Here is a 20,611-nt window from a genome sequence, read left to right on the forward strand (position 1 = left end):
TGCACTCAAAACAAACTGTTATAGAAGGTATGCATGGATAGAAATTGGCATACACAACACAGATGTTTTTTTTTTTTAAACATCACCGAAGTGCATTTGAGCCTAATAGCCTATCTCAGCCATGTGGCCACCTAGGTCCATGTCCTTGCCTGGTCCTGCCTGCCTAGAAGGAGTCCAGAGTCTATCATTTCACGCCAGACCTGCAGGTGTTGTCCCCTCTTCTCAACATTCCTGCCCTAATGGAGGTAATCGCTGTGATTACTTTGTCCCGGATAAGTCACATATGGGATTCATTTGGGAGACAGCTGTTTCACGCATCTCCACTGCCTGTGTCTTCTTCAACTCTGGCAAGTTCAGGAGATAGCTAGGAAGAGATGGAAAGTTGAAGGCCCTGGTACAGTCTTCAAGATCTGTTCACGGTATCAAATAAATAAAATCCCCACATTCATCGTTTCAACACATGAGGAATCGTTTAATAAAAAAATGTTTTTTTTTACATAACGAAGGTGCAATTCAAACTGTACAAAAACAGGAAGAGAAATCTGTACAAAACACAGGAAAGGAGGCCACCTTCAACCGCCGAAGTCGCTGACGCTTCCTCGACGCTTCAGACAGTCCAAAAACAATCTGTTTGATCAGCAAGCACATGCCTTGCTGACAGAACTGACAGAGCAGCAGCAGATGAAAGTCAGGTGACTCGCGACGCTCTGGCAAACGAATACAAGCTCTCTCTTAATCCATCGGCTCATCCTGCTGTTCCTTGAACTCCTGCACTCGAGCCTGGGCAGCAGCAACCAGGAAGACAGGGACAATGAGAGGAAGGCATCAGTCAGAGTCAGTCGTTTAGAACGGACACATCTATATATGTACGATCTGCAGGAGATGTTACTATCCTTCCCCAAAAATGACCACACAGTGAAGTACTGTTTGACCCAACGAGTTAACCTGCGGAGTTAAGCATCAAGTTTCTGCAATCCGCACCAGTTGGACAGAGGACTGGCCCCCTTTCTATCAAGTGGCCTCAAAAGTTCTATTTATGTTTATGTTACGACATCCTACTAGGTAAAACTCCTAGGTCCTTCTTACCTCTGAAACTGGTCCATCGTGTTACATTAGGTTTAAGGTGAGTTACAAGTAACACTATGAACATACACAAGAAATGCATTGTATTACCTATAAACAGTGTTTAGAGGGTTACATTTAAAATGTATTCCACTACAGAATACCTAAAATGTAATTTGTAACATATTCCGTTATAAGGACTCAAGGTGAGTAACGTATTCTAAATATTTAGGATCACATTCACATTGTAGTGGATGAAACTGTCAGACATTGAGGTCCACCAACAACCCTCACGCCAATGAGCCCATTCAATCCTTTTCCCCTACTTTGCCTTCGTCCATCTTCTCTGTTAGGCTCCATATATCTGTTTTGTCTATACAGTGGCTTGCAAAAGTATTCAACCCCCTCAGCATTTTCTAGTTTACAAAAGGTCTTTACACCTTGTTTCCCAATCAGTATTTTCATTGGGAACACTTGTGCTGTGGTATATTTCTAAAGAGGTAAATAAGTTATTTCTCTACTAAAATCAAAAATAAATGAACCACTAAAATAACCTGCTTGCATACGTTTCAATTCCTATACATTAATACTTACATAAGACAATACATAAGACAAACCTTTTGCTGCAATAACAGCCTTTCTCATTCTTCTTTGCAAAATGTATGTACCTCATCTCCCCTCAGTAGTCTCAGTAAGATTAGGGTTTGTAGTTTTTGTTTTTGAGCCACTCCAGTGTTGGTTTAGCCCTGTGCCTTGGTAATTGTCCTAGAGCAGTGGTTCTTAACCTGGGTTCGATCGAACCCCAGGGGTTCGTTGAGTCACTCTCAGGGGTTCGGCAGGGGTCAAGACACACACAGTATAGCCCGGTTCACACTAGCAATGTCGGGCCCTTTTTTATACATACCTACATTTTGAAGAAATCATATTTTATTTTTCAAATTACGAAGGGTTCGGCAAATGCACTGATGAAGCTTGCAGGGTTCAGTCCCTCCAATAAGGTTAAGAACCACTGTCCTAGAGCCAGGTAATCCTTCTCTCAAAGCCTTAGTCTCACAATAGACAGCAACAGGTTTTCTTGTGATATTGGGTAGAATTTATTCCCATTCATTCTCCTGTCAATTCTAAATTCAAATATCAGAAATATCCCCACAACATGGTGTAACCACTGCCATATTTCACGATTGAGTCTGTGTTTCTTGAGGCATTGGCACTACATTGCACCACATAACGCTTTGAGGATTGTCCAAATCGTTCCATTTTGGCCTCATACAGTACCATTCAAAAGTTTGGACACACCTTCTCATTCAACGGTTTTCCTTAATTATTTTTCTACATTGCAGATCAATATTTAAGACATCCAAACTATGAAGGAACACATATAGAATGATGTGGTAAACAACAACAACAAACAAATGCTCAACAAATCAGAATATTCAAAGTAGCCACCTTTTGCTTTGTTGACAGCTTTGCTGAGCACTTGTTGGCTGCTTTGCCTTGTTCACTCTGCGGTCTAACTCATCCCAGACCATCTCACTTGGGTTTAGGTTGGGTAATTGTGGAGGCCAGGTCATCTGATGCAGCACTCCATCACCCTCCTTCTTGGTCAAATAGCCCTTACATAGCCTGGAGGTGTGTTTGGGGTCATTGTCCTGTTTAAACACAAATGCTGGTCCCACTAAGTGCAAACCAGATGGGATGGCACGTATGCTGCAGAATGCTGTGGTAGCCATGCTGGTTAAGTAGGCCTTGAATTATGAATAATTCACCAACAGTGTCACCAGCAAAGTGATATAAAATAATTCACCCCACACCATCACACCTCCTCCTTCGTGCTTCACAGTGGGAACCACACATGTAGAAACCATCTGCTCACCATCTTACAAAGAAGTGGCGGGTGGAACCAAAAATCTAAAAATTCGACTCATCAGACCAAAGTACAGATTTCCACCGGTTTAATCACAATTCCTTGTGTTTCCTGGCCGAAGCAAGTCTCTTCTTCTTCTTCTTCCTCAGTAGTGGCTTCTTTGCAGCAATTCGACCATGAAGGCCTGATTCACGCAGTCTCCTCTGAAAAGTTAATGTTGAGATGTGTCTGCTACTTGAACTCTGCAAAGCATTATGTGGGCTCTAATACGAGGTGCTGTTAATTTGTGGTTTCTGAGGCTGGTAACTCTAATGAACTTATTCTTGTCAGCAGAGGTAACTCTTGGTCTTCCTGTCCTGGGGTGGTCCTCATGAGAGCCAGTTTCATCAAAGCGTTTGATGGTTTTCGCGACTGCACTTGAGTATACATTCAAAGTTCTTGAAATTTTCCAGATTGAATGTCCTTCCTGTCTTAAAGTAACGATGGACTGTCGTTTCTCTTTCTTAAGTTGAGTGGTTCTTCTTGCCATAATATGGATTAGAACTGTAGTTGAATAGGCCTATCCTAAAGACTTCAGTGAGGTAAAGACTGGAAGATGTTAACAGTCCAGCCATCATGGGTCATGTGTCCCAAAACAGGCCTATTCACTGTATAGAACTGTGTACCAACCCTGCCTCTGCACAACACAACTGATGGTCTCATACACATTAAGAAAGCAAGAAATTCCACAAATGAACTCTTGACAAGTCACACCTGTTAACTGAAAACCATTCCAGGTGATTACCTCATAACCATTCCAGGTGACTACCTCATGAAGCTTCTTGAAAGAATGCCAAGAGTGTGCAAAGCTGTCATCAAAGCAAAAGGTGGCTACTTTGAAGAATCTAGAAATTAAAACATATTCTGGGTTTCTTTAACACTTTTTTTGTTAACCACATAATTCCATATGTGTTCCTTCATAGTTTTGATGTCTTCAATATTAATCTGCAATGTAGAAAAAAATGTAAATAAAAGAAAAAACATTAAATGAGAAGATGTGTCAAAACTTTTGACTAGTACTTTATGATTATTCAAACCTTTTCCCATATCACAAGCAACATTCATACATGCTTTAATGTGGATCTTCTAAAACAATAGCTTCTTTTCCCACCCTCCAAGAGTCCAGTTTTATGGATAGCTCTTACGATTGTGTACGTCACACATGCACCCCCATTCTAGCCGCTGAACTCTAGATGTTTTGTGACACATGACACATGATGGTTGGACTGTTCCAGTCTTTACCTCACTGAAGTATTTAAATCACCTTGTATCTTTAGTCTTCATTTCATCTATTTTTTACTTTTTTTATACTTTTGCCTACCTTTATTTTATTTTTTGTCAATATGCTCCTTTTCTTGTTGTTTTTATTTTTTAACTTCTATTTTGTTCGAGCACTTTGAGCTGCATTCTGTGTATGAAATGTGCTTTATAAATAAAAATTATTATTATTATTATCTATTATGTCGCAGCCTGGCTGATGCCCCTCAGACAGAGTGATTTTTATATCCAGAAGAGATCTCTACTTTACCACTCAAAGGTAGCAGCTAATTAAGGCCAGTTGTGGTCATTTAAATCACGCCTGTGATCATTTGGGAATAATTTGTTGCGGGTGATTCACTTCATATCCTCCTCACCCATCCTTCACTGGCTGGGTTTCCATCCAACTCTTAAATGCGAATGAGATATCTGTGTGTATGCATTTTTGTATGAATGCGTGTATGAATATGTGTGTGTGTGTGAACGCACGTGCACGTGTGTGTGCGTGTATGAAGGTGTGGTAGCCTCAGACCGACAATCCTAATCACTTGCTGCTATGCAGCTCACACAAAGTGTCAGAAATTAAAACAAAAGTCATCACTGGCTCTGGCCATGCATGCGAGTGTGGATGTAAATATGAGGGTCTTTTTCTAATTTTTTTTTTGCTGACATTTTAACTTTGGGTACTCTTAAACATGTGGTGCGTGTCTTTGGACAATATTCTGATTAGTATTGTAGGATTAAATTACATTCCAGCGGTAGTGGCTTAAAATTTGCAACCTCCTAGCACCTCGCCATAACCGGAACCCTCAAGCAATCTTTCTATTTCTTATGTAAAGTAGTATTTATTGTCTCGATTGCTCGTTGCTTGACTGTTTTCTCCCTTGTACGTCGCTTGGTAGAACAACCCCCAATCAATATGCATAACACAGTGCATGGAATCGTGCACAGACTCGCATTTCTTTTAGGCAAATTTTCATAACCCTTCTGCTTCTCCACTTCCACATTGTTTTCCTCTATTGTTCCACCTTTCTCCTTTGGATCATAAGACTCTAGCTCCTTCACTCCACCCCGCCCCCCATATTTCACTCACTCACTCACTCACTCACTCACTCACTCACTCACTCACTCACTCACTCACTCACTCACTCACCTCACTCACCTCACTCACCTCACTCACCTCACTCACCTCACTCACCTCACTCACCTCACTCACTCACCTCACTCACCTCACTCACCTCACTCACTCACACTTTGTAATTCCGTTAGTTTCTAAACAGGCGTACCTGGTCCAGAGTCCCCAGTCTTTGTAGTCACAGGGCGCACGTCATCAAAGCACCTCAGTGTTTGTCAGCAGCTGGGGCCTTTGGCGTGGCAATGTCAATAACCTCATTTTCAAACTCAATCGGGAGTCTTAGCTGAGGGTTCTTCAAACTCTTCGAAATCATGTTTCCCTTAAAAGCTACCCCATCTATTTCTGGCCATAATACTTAATCTTTTGGATGACCATTTATAGAATTTGCAAGGCTTATGCAACAAGCTCTGAAAACAAATCTCTCAGTACCCTGTTAAAATGAAGTATGTGACAAACACCGCAATGACTTTTAGGGTACGAAAACACCAAAACCTGTTGGTCTTAGAAGTTTGCTGATGGCACGATACACCAGATATTAGTGGCAGTTACTTGTTCCCTCTGGTTCCCTACGCTCATGATAACCTAGCTCTTTGATTCAAGAAAAAAAAGCCATCTATGGCCATCAATTTTTCTGTACTGCAGCCAGTGTGTTCATTGTGGGGTCAGCTTCCTTACCTGCGATCAGACAGTCTCCGTAACCACAAATTAGTCTGGGAATACATTTCGGCAGCGAGAAGGCCTATGCTGTTTTCAACTACAGGCCAATGATCCTGAGTACACATCAAGATCAACACAAAAACTGTTCACTGACCAAAACAAAGCTACTGCCACAACTTTTCTAGCCATGGCCGCTCACCTGAAAGGTGCTGAGGACATGCTGACAGACTTCTGAAAGTTCGTTCAAGCCCTTGCGTAATCCGTCCGTAGCTGGGAGACCCCCTAGAGGAACCGTGAAAAGGAGAGACAGACAGAAAAGAGGTCAAACACTTAAGCATGTTATACAAGTTGACCGTATGCAATTCATTTTACATGTCAGGTCAAGTGGGTGGGGGGTGTCTGCAGAGTGCCGTCAATGGAGCAGTCAGAGTCCTTCGCCTAATCTCATTTTGTTATTAAGAGTCAGCTGCATGCTTAATCACACACACACACACACACACATATATATATTTATACATACACACATGGCTCTCAAGATGTGTGTACTTACTCACTCACACACACACACACACAAACACAAACACACACACACGCTCTTCTTCTACTGTCGCATACTGACGAGAACACAAACACACACACACAAACTTGAAATGAGTAGAAGTATGTGTGTGCGTATGTGTGTGCGAGAGTGTGTGTGTGTGTGTGTGTGAGTTCTTTAATACCATCCTGAAACTTCCAGTCACCTCTATAAATCTGCATTTACCCGAAACACAAGTTGTTTTGTGACAAGAGGCCCATGTGTTGCTGGCACTTTGGAATGCAACGCAGGGCCGCTGTTCTTCGGCTCTCTCTGATGGCTACATGTGACATGTGGTGGTCATGTGTGTCTCGCCATTCAGCCTTCATCAGAAAGGACTCCATTTTACAAGCAATGCATCGTTTTTTTGTTTTCCTGTACTGTATTTCATCTACAAACAGGAATTTTTATTGCCGTATTTTTGTATGGGTGTGGAAGTCTTGGAGTCTGAGCCATGGGCTGATTTTTTTTTAATTCGGAGTAATCTGATTGGATCTGACTTTGTGAGCGCAGCCAGGGGGGTTGAAAAATGAAGATCCATGTTTTACTACGCGACTGCAGATGTGATTATGTAGTCATGAGTCAGAAAGAAGCTAAAAGCAGCACTCTCCAGCAAAGTGTGCGGTCCACCAACTCACACCCCATCTCTCACGTGTGTTGACCGCCTGTTCCCAACTTGTTTGTGCCAAGGTGGCCAGACTTAAGTAACTGAATGAATTCCTTGTCCTCTGATGAAAGAAAACACACAAATGTTTGCGGTGTTTATCTTAAGAAGAGCTGTGATCGAATTGGTCGAGACATCAAAGCATTTTGCTTGGCTAGTATTGCCGTATACACTTGGGCCAATGTGACCTTTTCAACTGGCCATGTACTATGACAGCAATTGAGTCGGTGCAAAAAAAATAAAAAATTGGAGTGTCCGCTATAAATAGTGATGTTTTTATTTAGGTCTGGTGAGAGGAATGAGGGAATGTGGGAAATTTGTGTCAGGTCGGGAGTGTGCGAGTGGAGAGAATCCTGGCACTCCACCAGCCGTCTTTAGGCAGGGCACCAGACTTCAATCAGCCTGTTTGTATGAAATAGAGAGAAAGAGAGAGAGAGCACGAAGGAGGGAGAGAGACTATGCTAAGCCTAAGCTAAGTCTCCAAAGTCTGCTGGAGTGATACAGTGCATTTAGGATTTTAGAAATTAAATATTCAGAAATACTGACATCACATTAACATAAGTATTTAGACCCTTTACTCAGTACTTAGTTAAGGTACCTTTTGTAGCGATTAGCTATAAGACTTCTTTGATGTGACACACTTTGCACACCTGGATGGGGCATTCATCTCTGCAAATCTTCTCAAGCTCGGTCAGGTTGGATGGGGACCGTCGGTGGACAGTCATTTTCAGATCTCTCCAGAGTTGTTCGACTGGGTTCAAGTCAGGGCCATGCTGGGCCACCCAAGGACATTCAAAGAGTTGTACCTAAGACACATTGTCTTGGCTGTATGCTTAAGCCCCTGATACACCTATGTCAAGCCATCAGGAGGGTTTATGGCCCCCTGGCACTAGTCCAACCCCTGATGGTGGGTTTTCAGCTGATTGAGCATGCTGAATGGGCGTAAGAGCCTGTTGGTGAGAGATAACTCTGACTGGCAGTTCTGGCATGTGTTCAAGTGTAACCCTTTTGGCCCCGACACTGGTGACATGAACCCTGTGGGCCATCTTGTGGTTTTTTGAGGAATCACATTGAGGAATCGCATTTGAGAAGACCCCGGCAAAGTTACGACTGCTATTTCGCGTTCTGAAAGTCTTCTGAAGTTCAGAAGAAATCCCAGATGAGAAAACGTTGGAGAATGGCAAATATTGTCCTAAATCCACCGAAGTGGAGTTCAGAAGAAAGTCCTTCTTAAATTCTTCTCAACTGCGTTCGAGAATGAGGCCCAATGTCATTGGATCTTCCCCTTATTTATTAACGCCTGAAAATGGGTTCTTATTGTTCTCAGCTGTGCTCCCCAGAATGAGGATTCTTACATTGAACGTGCGTTCTCGTGCACCTGGATTTTCATACAGAAATGCCCCGCCAGCTATTTAAATCCGAGGATGTCTGTAGAGTTGATGTGAACGTAATCACCAACGATTTCTCACAAATTCAGCCCTTCCCACTAAATGCCCCTTCTAAAGCCGCTTGCACACTGCCCCGACAAACGCCAACATTCTCCAACAAACGCCAACAAACACCAACAGTTAGGTCAGTGTGCGCCAGCAGTTGGTGTTTGTTGGTCATTGTCGGGTACTGTCTAGAAAGTCACCTATTATATAAGGAAGTCAAAGACAGTGAGACGGAGTATATCTGAGAATTGACTAGAGAGAATCAGGCCGAGAGAGAGGAAGAGACAGAGAGTGACTGGGATTCAGATAGAAAAAAGAGAATGAGGGAGACAGACAAACAAATAAATCACGACACTGGCCCCATTCCTCACTGGTCCTGTCTCATTCGATTGGAGCCTAACAACTTTTCTGCCAAGATTAGATTTACCAGCCAATCAGACATTTAATACAATAACAACCCTTACCAGCCCCAAAACAAGATGGCTGCCATCCCCTGCTTTTGGCTTCAGGGATTCACTGAGACATGCATGACGTGGGCCACCAAGCCTGGCCTATGAGGGGAAAATGTCAACAACAGAAGTCTGTCAGCATCCCTTCCAGCCTGCCGTAGACCCAAAGCCCCTTAACCAAGCCCCTCCAATTAGATTATGGACTGAAGGGACTCCATTGTCATGGCTGCAGACGCTCAGAGATGTGATCTGAGACAGAGGCTCCTCTGCTGATTTCATTAAAGAGCAGAGTGACTACTGGGACAGTATCCTGACCAAACCACAGAGGGTCTACTCATCAAGATGCTGGAAAAAATTAGGAAACGCATATTTGATCCAACTTGTCCATGGGGGCAGGAAATACAGACGACTAAGAATAGCATTTGTTTTCACTTGTGTGTTAAAGTGGATTGAATGTTTGGGAGTGTAAAACCCACATAAATGAATCTCCGGAAAGACGGGTTTAGGCGCGATGATTGCTAGGCCAGATGAACTGCAGAAGGATTGCGTTGGTGTGTTGTTTTGGTCTAAGTAACCCCCTAAGTAGCTCACTAGCTAAGTAACTTGACCGACTTTCCTCTGATGAAACATGAGCCAAGACACACACACACACACACACACACACACAGACACACACACACACACACACACACACACAGACACACACACACACACAGACACACACAGACACACAAACACAGTTCTACTCAAACACGCACAAACAGCTCCCACCATGTCACTCTACATATGGACTAGAGAGCAGTGAGGGACCCATCAAAGCCTTCAGTGTATTGAAGGGAGGGGGAGGAGCAGAGAGGGACATCTCCCTTACCTCGTGTCTGGATGCGGAAGTTGATCTTGCTCTCGGACGGGTGGGTGATGCTGTAGCCACAGAACTCCACTTCTGGACTGCAGAGATGGGCAGAGAGGAGTTAGCTACGTCACTAACCCTAGAGATGGGCAGAGTTGAGTTAGCTACGTCACTAACCCTAGAGATGGGCAGAGAGGAGTTAGCTACGTCACTAGCCCTAGAGATGGGCAGAGAGGAGTTAGCTACGTCACTAACCCTAGAGATGGGCAGAGTTGAGTTAGCTACGTCACTAACCCTAGAGATGGGCAGAGTTGAGTAAGCTACGTCACTAACCCTAGAGATGGGCAGAGAGGAGTTAGTTACGTCACTAACCCTAGAGATGGGCAGAGAGGAGTTAGCTACGTCACTAACCCTAGAGATGGGCAGAGAGGAGTTAGCTACGTCACTAACCCTAGAGATGGGCAGAGAGGAGTTAGCTACGTCACTAACCCTAGAGATGGGCAGAGTTGAGTTAGCTACGTAACTAACCCTAGAGATGGGCAGAGAGGAGTTAGCTACGTCACTAACCCTAGAGATGGGCAGAGAGGAGTTAGCTACGTCACTAGCCCTAGAGATGGGCAGAGTTGAGTTAGCTACGTCACTAGCCCTAGAGATGGGCAGAGTTGAGTTAGCTACGTCACTAACCCTAGAGATGGGCAGAGAGGAGTTAGCTACGTCACTAACCCTAGAGATGGGCAGAGAGGAGTTAGCTACGTCACTAGCCTCCACCATGTCCACCTCCAACACCAAAGGCCTTGCCCTAACCTCAACCTCCATCACCACTGTCTACATCAGATCTCAGAATCTTGGGCTGGAGCTTAAGAAAGAGTGTGAATGAGTGTGTGCTCCTGCATGCATTGACCAGAAGTGATGGCAGTCATTTGGGAGCAACAGGTATGTGGGGGTGGATGGGCATAGAAGTTTGCATCTCTCATTCATTGTGGCTCACACACTTATTTGTTTATATATATATATATGTGTGTGTGTGTGTGTGTATGTGTGTGTGTGTGTGTGTGTATATACACCTACTGTGGGACGTGTGTGTGCATGTGTGTGTTTGCGTCAGGCAAACTACGTGACTCACTTCTTCATGATCATGTATCTGAGGGAGTTGCCCAGTGTGTGGTCCTCCTGATGCAGAACGAATGTCACACACCCCTCATCCGTCCCGTCCGCCTGGACCTGCAGGACACACACACTCAGAGTCTCAGCATGCATGCATGTGTGTGTGTGTGTGTGTGTGTGTGTGTGTGTGTGTGTGTGTGTACTCAGAGTCGTTATCAAGGAAGAGAAACAAGGCTCCGCACTGCTCAACATATGACCTGAATAGATTTTTCCACCCACAACACACACGCACACACACACACCCCCATACAAGACATCAGGTTAAAACCATGAAGCACTGGGGCTTGTTTTAAGGTGGATGCTTTTTTGGAAAACCATGCTGACTCAGCGGGAGGAAGCACTATTTGCAGCCATGGAGGGCCCCAGCAGTGTGTGTGTGTGTGTGTGTGTGTGTGTGTGTGTGTGTGTGTATGTGTGTGTTGGACGGGAGAAAGTGCAAGACAACATGCAGGATCATAATAGGAAAGAGGCACTTTTGTAACTGAGGAGGGGAAGGATCTGTTGACACAGCGGGCTAAGCCGCTCTGATAAAACTTCACAGGGAAACAGGCGATGTTGGGGTGGGAGAAGGAAGATAGGATCTCCAATGGCAGGGAGTTCACCATGAAAACACTGCTAACGGTTACTACCTATGCTAATTTGGACAGGATGTGCCAGAGGGTGGGAAACTAAGGAAACGACCTTTAACCTTCAGTTGAAGTGTTTTTAAACCCATCAGCCTCCCTTGTTAGCCTGTTAGAAAATGGCTCCCATTTCATTCTCAAATGCTTTCCCAATGGCCATGCATAGGAATACCAGAACACTTTTAGAGAGCCTATTGCACGCCCTTTGAAATAACACATGTAGGAATTAGTTAAGAATAAATAAGTGTAAAAGAAACTGCCTCACTCTTGAGTCAAGCACGCAAGAGAGGATATCCTTTCATTTGTTCTGGCTCAACAAAACCTCTGCATGCCACCCCAAAATGACCTGTGCTTTCCGGTAAGACTGACTCTCTGAGGACATTTTCTCAGAAAGAAAATATGAAATACAAAAGAGAGAGAGGGAAATAAGTCCCATCAGCCAGGGAGTCCCAAGTGCCCCTTGGAAAACACTGGCACAGATCACAAAGTTTACTTCTACCATGTGATCAAAAGTAACCAAGGTCTAGTTCTATTCAATGCATTCACACATATTACTAGGTTTTACATTTTACATATTTCAATAAGGCCATTCTCTAGATCCAGCTACTGAAATTGAAAGTATTACAGTACGAGATATCTATGCAAGGATTTTAACTACAGCTTGGTGTGACTATAATTCTAGCAACAAGTCTTTACAATTTTGTAAAACTGCCGATCCTAATTCAAGGATTTATCACATTGAAATACACAGGGTGACCTCTATCGGTTAGGCAGAGTAGTGCGAACTTTGAAAGTCTCATCCCTCTTTTATAGTGTACGAATGCTGGACCCAAAAACAATGGATCAAGTGCAGTGTCAGAGCACAATTTTCATTGCAGGTCGTATGGTAATGACTATTCAAGACATTGTATTAGACTTTCCACATTGATTAAAACACAGTTAACATGACACATTGCTAGTAATTCACACATCGAGCTAGCGCTGCAGTCTCGGTTAACGTATTGTATTACATACATTAGTGCTGTACTTAAACTACGTGTTATACAGTTATTTAAGTGTTATACATCAAAGATTGCTTTTCTAACAAGTAAATAGCTAGTTAATTCGCCACTTCGACACTACTGTGAGCTCGCGTGATAAATAACGCAACCTAAAGGAGTGCTATCTGCTGTTGTGTCAGTCAAGAAATGTCACGGTTTCTCCGGAGCAGTTCAACCATTGCATAACACTACAATTGTCATGTATCTCTACTGTATGAAAATCATGGTTACTTAAATAAACAATTACCATTTCCAGTGTGGGTTTCTTTTCCACCTCGGCCCCAGCCATGCTTGTCAGAAAGTGTCGCCGAAAAATGACGCAATGGCCGAAGCAGATAAATGTTGTGGCTTTCTCCAAAATGACCAGAGGGTGGCGGTATTACTTAACTTTTGGTAGGTTTAAAGTGTAGGTTTATTCACTTGTAACAGACCGACCTGCAATCTGAACCAATGAAGCAAACAAAGCAATGGTAAATTGCAGGGGAACTAGATGAGACCACTTTTGAGGTAAAGACTTTTATCTTCTTTTTATACTTTATTTCATCTGATATACAGTACTGTGCAAAAGTTTTAGGCAGGTGTGAAAAAATGCTATGAACTAAGAATGCTTTGAAAAATGTAAACAATAAATGTTTTTTGTCAGCAACAAGACACAACGTAGTTATACTGCATCAGCAGGGTCTCTCCCAGACAAAGATTTCAAAGCAGACAGGGGTTTCAAAATGTGCAGTTCAAGCTCTTTTGAAGAAGACGTTGAGGATCGTAGACGCAGTGGTCAGCCAAGGAAACTTAATGCAGCTGATGAAAAACACATCAAGCTTATTTACCTTCGAAAACGGAAGATTTCAAGCAGTGGCATCAGCTCAGAACTGGCAGAAACCAGTGGTACCCAGGTACAGACATTTACTGTCCAGGGAAGTCTGGCCAGAAGTGGTCTTCATGGAAGAGTTGCAGCCAAAAAGCTCTACCCCGACAAGGAAACAAGGCCAAGTGACTGAACTAAGCACGAAAACATAGAAACTGGGGTGCAGAAACATGGCAGAAGGTGCTCTGGACTGATGAGTCAAAATTAGAAATATTTGGCTGTAGAAGAAGGCAGTTTGTTCGCCGAAGGGCTGGAGAGAGGTACAATAATGAGAGTCTGCAGGCAACAGTGAAGCATGGTGGAGGTTCCTTTCCAGTTTGGGGCTGCATTTCTGCAAGTGGAGTTGGAAATTTGGTCAGGATGAATGGTGTCCTCAATGCTGAGAAATACAGGCAGATACTAATCCATCATGAAATACCATCAGGGAGGCGTATGATTGGCACCAAATGTATTCTGCAGCAGGAACATAACCCCAAACATACAGCCAATGTCATTAACAACTATCTTCAGCTTAAAGAAGAACAGAAAGTCCTGCAAGTGATGGTATGACCCCCACAGAGCCCTAATCTCTACATCATCGAATCTGTCTGGGTTTACATGAAGAGACAGAAGAATTTTAGGAAGCCTACATCCAAAGAAGATCTGTGGTTAGTTCTCCAAGATGTTTGGAACAATTTACCAGCCGAGTTCCTTCAAAAACTGCGCAAGTGTATCTGGAAGAATTGATGCTATTTTGAAGGCAAAGGGTGGTCACACCATATATTGATTTAATTTAGAATTTTCTTCTGTTCCGTCACTGCATTTTGTTAATTTAGGAAGAATTGATGAAAATAAACTGTTAACACTTCCATTTTTGAAAGCATTCTTAGTTTACAGCATTTTTTCACACCTGCCTAAAACTTTTGCACAGTACTGTAGGTTTTAGAGCCCCTGCAATGAGCATGTTTAAGTAAGTAATTTAAAAAGCCTAATCAACATGTTGAACTAGGAGATATCTCACAAAGCAATTTTTTAAGTTAACCAAATACACCAAGGTTAGTAGGCTAAAATGTGTAACCCTCCCTGTGCAAAGTGCTGTTGGTCAAGTATCCATATACATGTATAACTGTGTGTGTGTGTGTGTGTGTGTGTGTGTGTGTGTGTGCGTGAATTAAATACAGAGTGCATACAGTTGCACACTATGTACTATTTGCTGTTGGTATTAGAGGTAGTAGAAGTGGTTGTTTTTGGTCGTAGTTTGTTGTTGTTACAATTATCAGTATGACTTACAGTGAAAATAATAATAAACTTTAATTTGTGTATCAACTTTCTCACACCCGTTTACAACATAGTTGTTTGAAAAAGTGAATTCAGAGTACATGGTGGGATGTGAAATATGAACATGAACATGTACAACGAACAAAACAAAACAAAGAGTAAGTTCAGTTATTAAAAATAAAGATATGTATAAAAAACAGTTATTATGAAATAAGTGGTAAATACGTGGTCAGATACCAGAGCAAAGACCAGTCGAGTACCATACATCAGAGGAATTACCTTATCATGCGAAGAGGTGCACAGATTTTCATAGTGGATTTGAAAGATAAAAAGTTTGCTGTGGATGTATTTTGAAGCTGGCTTATGGTTGCAACTTTTAAAAGATGTTCTGTTGGTTAGTAAGTAAGATTACATTTCTATCTGTGTTCTCAGTTAGATAGGGATCAGTAAAGTTTTTACTAAATGTGTATTATGTGCACTGTGCAGTGGAACGTTGGACTACAGAGTCTGTGGTCCAACGGTCCACTGCACAACCCAGTGCACAACATTTAAATGAAACAACTTACTTAGGAACTCATGCTTTCTAATCAGCGCATGTTTTGGAACACAAACTGAAGCTGAGATTCGAAGGCATAAATGAATGATGTCAAAAGCTGCCACAAGGGGGCAGACCTCATGCATAGAGTGGATCGGTACTGTCGCTGTGCAGCTGTTTGGAGAACGGACATGCTAAATGCAAAACAACTGCATGTGGCCAAACGTGGGAGAGGAAAAAAAAGCAGGTTTTGGTACAATCATGGAATTTCCCATTGCATAAGGTCATCCATTGAAAAATCATGCTCAGAGAGAGTCACAAAACACAGATAGATGTGGTCTGGAATCAGGAAATAGTTGTCTATTGCAAACATGTTGACATCACATCAGAACATTTCTGAACTAATTCAAACTAGGAAACAGTCTGTTCTACACACCTCCTGATAGTCATAAAAAGCATCCAGATGTGTTCTGCAAAGACGAGGTGTAGTAAGACAAAGAAATCATTACTGATCAATAGCATCTTAGTGGCAGGAAAACTAAGAGACCATGCTGACATAACATACAGCCTCCTTGTATGACTGAGAGGCCTTGTCTGAGACTGATCTCTCACTTCCCAAACAAAACAGAGGGAGTGAAATTGCTGTATCTGAAGTGAAACTACTACAGTGATTGCATTCATATGATTAGGGTCACATTCATCAATAATGAGTTACTAGAGACCATCAAAATGTCAGCTTCCGGAGCGCAATATATTCTGTTCATTCCCTGTCTGAGTCTATGACTGTCAGATGCTGACGTACGATGACCTGTAGGGGAAGAGAGAGATTACCAAACGTGTTAGTGGTGCAGAAGCACTGTGTGACATTCATGAAAGATATCTACGTAGATGCACACAATGTAAGGTCAGCATGCTTCCTTTTTTTAAGACATGAAATCTAGATTTCAGATCTGTTATGTTGGTTTATTCAGGGGGATGGATGATTTACCTGTGTGTGGGAAGACCTCAAGGACACTTTGGCAAACCAGCTTAGAGAAATAAGGAGTACGATCACACAGACTGTAGTTACGAATAACACAGCCTCCGTGCTTACCAACTGAGCCTGGGGTAAGAAGGAGACAAAAAAATATTTATTGTAAATAAAAAAAAACGGTATACAATTTCCTGTATATATTTAAAACAATCAATAACAGTGTGGGGTATGCAGTGTTGGGCTATGCAATGAAACAAGGGGACGGTGTTAAAATGTAGGTGCTTACAGAGAGAAAATAAGTCTCAGATCCATTGTCATACTCACATAGCGGGGATATGCTGGTTCATCCCCATTAAAATAAAAACCGAACCAGAGACTCAAAAGTATAAAGCAAACCACTCTTTGAACTAGTGCAAACAGCCCACCTAGTATAGTGACAATGTACATGGAAAAGCACACAGTCACCTGGAGAGGGGGAACAGGAAGGATGAAAGGTCACTGAACCGCTACCAAACAAAACAAATGTTTATGTCTATAGAGCTCAAATAGCTGATGGTGTAGTGATGTTTACTTTTAAGGCTTGAGCTTTAACATTGAAAGTCACAGGGAGTACTTGCCAGCTTTTTGGACGGGTAGCTGTGAGTATGGATTGACAGGCTTCCACAGGTGATGAACTGGAAAAAAAAAGAACCACAAGATGGGATACAGGACCGATTCAGATTTCTCACAGGCTTATGAAGTTTCTTTCCAGGACTGATTGGTTTCCCAGAGTGGGATTTTCCCAATATCCCAGAGCAGTGGTTCTTAACCTTTTTGGAGGTACTGAACCCTGCAAGCTTCATCAGTGCATTCGCCGAACCCTTCGTAATTTGAAAAATAAAATATGTAGGTATGTATAAAAACGGCCCGACATTGCTAGTGTGAACCGGGCTATACTGCGTGTGTCTTGACCCCTGCCGATCCCCTGAGAGTGGCTCAACGAACCCCTGGGGTTTGATCGAACCCAGGTTAAGAACCACTGTCCCAGAGTGTATTCAAGTATTCAATATCCAAAATATCATGGACTGTACTGAGGTCTCCCCCATTTGAAAACTACTGTATGATGACACAAACATGCTGTATTCAACCTACTAACTACACTCACTGTACTCTTAACAGCTCTATAAACGGTCTTTAAATGTCAAAATGCAAACAAATTCAATCATGACATTTTAAGGGATTAATTAAAGAAATTTACCAAAGCGGCCTGCCAGAAAGGTGTGTATAAAGAACTTGAGTTCGTAACTGTCTCCTTCATCAACGCGAGGCCCATCATCATCTCATTACACCCAAAGAACAGCAACGCAATCTATCCAGAGAGAAAACGAAACAGAACCATCAGAATGAGCCCTGACAAATCAGCACAGCAGAGTCAGACAGAATAAGCTATTATCTATTCAACACAATCTCAGGCAGGTAAACGCAACATTTATTCATACAGAGAAAATTGGTACTCTGTTTGTTTGGACAGTGGCATCCATTGAGGTTGAACAAAACACATTTAAATGGAAGGTTCTATGATTGCATTTTATTTTGTTGCAGGCCTTAGCCTATGCTCTGTGTTGGCATTGATGTCTGGACAGACAGACCACTATTATTATTATTATTATTATTATTATTATTATTATTATTATCAGTAACACTGTAAGTACCTCTAATGCTTTATTTACCATGGTGCTACTTTTCCTGACCAACTTAACTTCTGTTATTTTTTATTTTTATGGATTTGGTTACATGTTTTAGTGAAAGAAAACAATCAACTGTTGCAATAAAATCTCTCTTATAAAATCTAGAGTTTGGGCTAAATTGTGCACTCAATCATGTTTTCAGAATGACGTGATTATTGCAAGCTGAATCTACAAGGATGATGCCAACATTGTGCAACATTTGTTTACATGCATGTCGTTGAGCTGACCCCAATGTATTTGGGCTGTCCTCTTAAGAAGCGATGCAGAGGCTTATGTCCCCCCGTCACAGTCTGGACCTCGGTCACCTTCTCTGCCTGTCTAGCAGGGTCAGTCCTGTGGGGAAAACACAGAAAACTAACCGAAAAGCAAAACAAATACTGTGAAAGAGTGATATCAGATGAAAGAATGGAGGGGGTGGTCAGAGAGAGATGTGAGGGAGGGGGAAAATGAATGACACATCTGTGCACAGCGAACCGAAACCCATGAATGTAGCACTACACTTCCTGTACTTTTTTTTTTTTTTACTGGTTTACTGCATGAACACTCAAGTCTACAAAATATACAAGAAAAGGACATCACAGTAATACCCTTAACATGCTAGAGAACATACCATATCATGATGTTACAATTTAAACCACAAAAACAACAAGCTTCCACTTACCCCTCTACCTCCATTTTCACAGATAACGAGAGCAAAACACAGAGGGGTTTGGAGACTTCCAGAAAGGGGAGGAGGGAGAAGTAAAGGAGGCCCCAGCGCAGCAACTTTGGGAGGAGGGATAGTCTGGAGGAAATCCAGGCACACAGTATGCCTCTGTTCTGTTCATTTGTGTTCTTATAACTCATACATGCAATAAAGCACATACTTAAATATACAATATATTGTAGGTCATAATAATTAAGACGTGATTGATTACAATCCTGTATTTGAAATGCGAATGTTATGTTTTGTTAACCCACATAAACAGAAGTTTTTTTTTTCTGAGAGAGGTTGGACAAAGTTTCCACAACACAGGGAGAGGGGAGAAGTGTTCAGCTAACTGCACTAACATTCAGCCAGAGAAACAGTCTTCTGTGTGATTGCGTGTATCTGAATCCCCCAAACTGTAAAAAACACACTCATATAACCACTGGGAAATAATAAACAGCATACAAACAAAAAACTTTCGAATAGCATAGTCGTTTGTAGAGGGCGGCACAGACCAACAGCTGTGAGCTTTCTCACTGATATTAGTGACGCGGGGGGGGGGGGGGTTGGCGTGGGACGACTTACGGGAAGCCTGTTATTCATCAGAGGAGGAATGCAGCTTTGTTTTAGTCAGTTTTAGAGAAGCAAGCATTAGGAAACCTACGCAACGTGTAGGCAGGCAGGGTGTCACAGAGAAAACATTGGGATTTACCTTACCTTACTGAAACCCTCACTGAATGTCACAAGCGTGGACAAGGTAACCCTAATTAATGGGGTCACTCAAGGTCATGGCCTATCTGTGTGTTCACATGTGCCTTGGCATGACCCTTTGTTTAAACCAGAACACATAAGTCAGACAAATGTATCACAAAGAACCTACACCACATATAACTCTTGCTGATTCAGTCTGTGTTTCTAATTAAGAATGCAAAAGCAAGTCACAGATTGAAATTGTACCCAAACTTAACCATCTGGGTGTCTCTATATTGATGAATTGCAACATATGTTCAAGCTCAGCTCACTCTATACTGACATGTATTGCAAAGTAAGACAAATAAGGCCTGGATCCACAGCAAAAAGTATATTTGTATTTACTACCATTTCATAAACATTTTCACAACATTAATGATCATGAAGTCTTTATCCTCTACAAGATTGGCAGAGACTTCAGCAAACCACACACTTACACTCATATTTGATTTAATAGGACAGGGATGCCGTAGCACCAAAAAAAGTCTCTGTATGTACCAGAGTCCTCACCTATCAGTATGGACATGCGTAGTTCAGTGTGCCAACTGCCAACCATCTACATGGGCATCATGATTGTTTTCATGAAATGTTTGGACTGAAAGAAATGCTGCTTCCTACACAGTTCTGAATTCTACTGCCTGAACTCAATGTCAACATACTGCCTGTAATGATGGTACTGACCAGTCACACCATAATACAACATAGAGTGAGACCGTGTACCATCCATGTTTATTTGAAGGTGTTTAGGGAAATTACCCCTCTTGTAGCTCATACGCATGATGTGGAAGGCAAGATCACATTTACAGAATGATGTGTGCATTCTTTGATATATGAGACCCCTAGATGCATCATCCTATAAAAATGTCTTCTGACATGTCCATACTGAGTTCAGATTCAAGTTAAATCCAAATCAAGATTATTTTCCTGGGGTTGAGAAAATTAAGAGAGTGTACCTTCATGACAGTTGGTTGCTGTTACTTATACAAAGCTACATTGGATCCA

At 42.2% G+C, this 20,611-nt stretch overlaps 1 protein-coding gene and 1 long non-coding RNA gene across 2 annotated transcripts; both read right to left on the minus strand.

Annotated features, from left to right (window-relative positions):
- Positions 1-468: 468 nt before the first annotated feature.
- polr1d (RNA polymerase I and III subunit D) lies at positions 469-13,112 on the minus strand. Its single transcript, XM_080840075.1, has 5 exons — positions 13,062-13,112; positions 11,111-11,208; positions 10,009-10,085; positions 6,214-6,296; positions 469-780 (listed from the first exon to the last, which is right to left on the minus strand). Exons 1-5 carry the CDS (start codon positions 13,101-13,103, stop codon positions 733-735), a joined length of 348 nt encoding a protein of 115 aa, XP_080696201.1. The 5' UTR covers positions 13,104-13,112; the 3' UTR covers positions 469-732.
- Positions 13,113-15,541: 2,429 nt separating this feature from the next.
- Positions 15,542-16,903, minus strand: LOC308366406. The gene is made up of 3 exons (XR_013968682.1): positions 16,769-16,903; positions 16,460-16,573; positions 15,542-16,279 (listed from the first exon to the last, which is right to left on the minus strand). It is a non-coding gene; the product is annotated as an uncharacterized lncRNA (long non-coding RNA).
- Between the last annotated feature and the right edge of the window lie 3,708 nt (positions 16,904-20,611).

The sequence above is a fragment of the Sprattus sprattus genome, assembly GCF_963457725.1.
Source record: "Sprattus sprattus genome assembly, chromosome: 6".
NCBI lineage: Eukaryota > Metazoa > Chordata > Actinopteri > Clupeiformes > Clupeidae > Sprattus > Sprattus sprattus.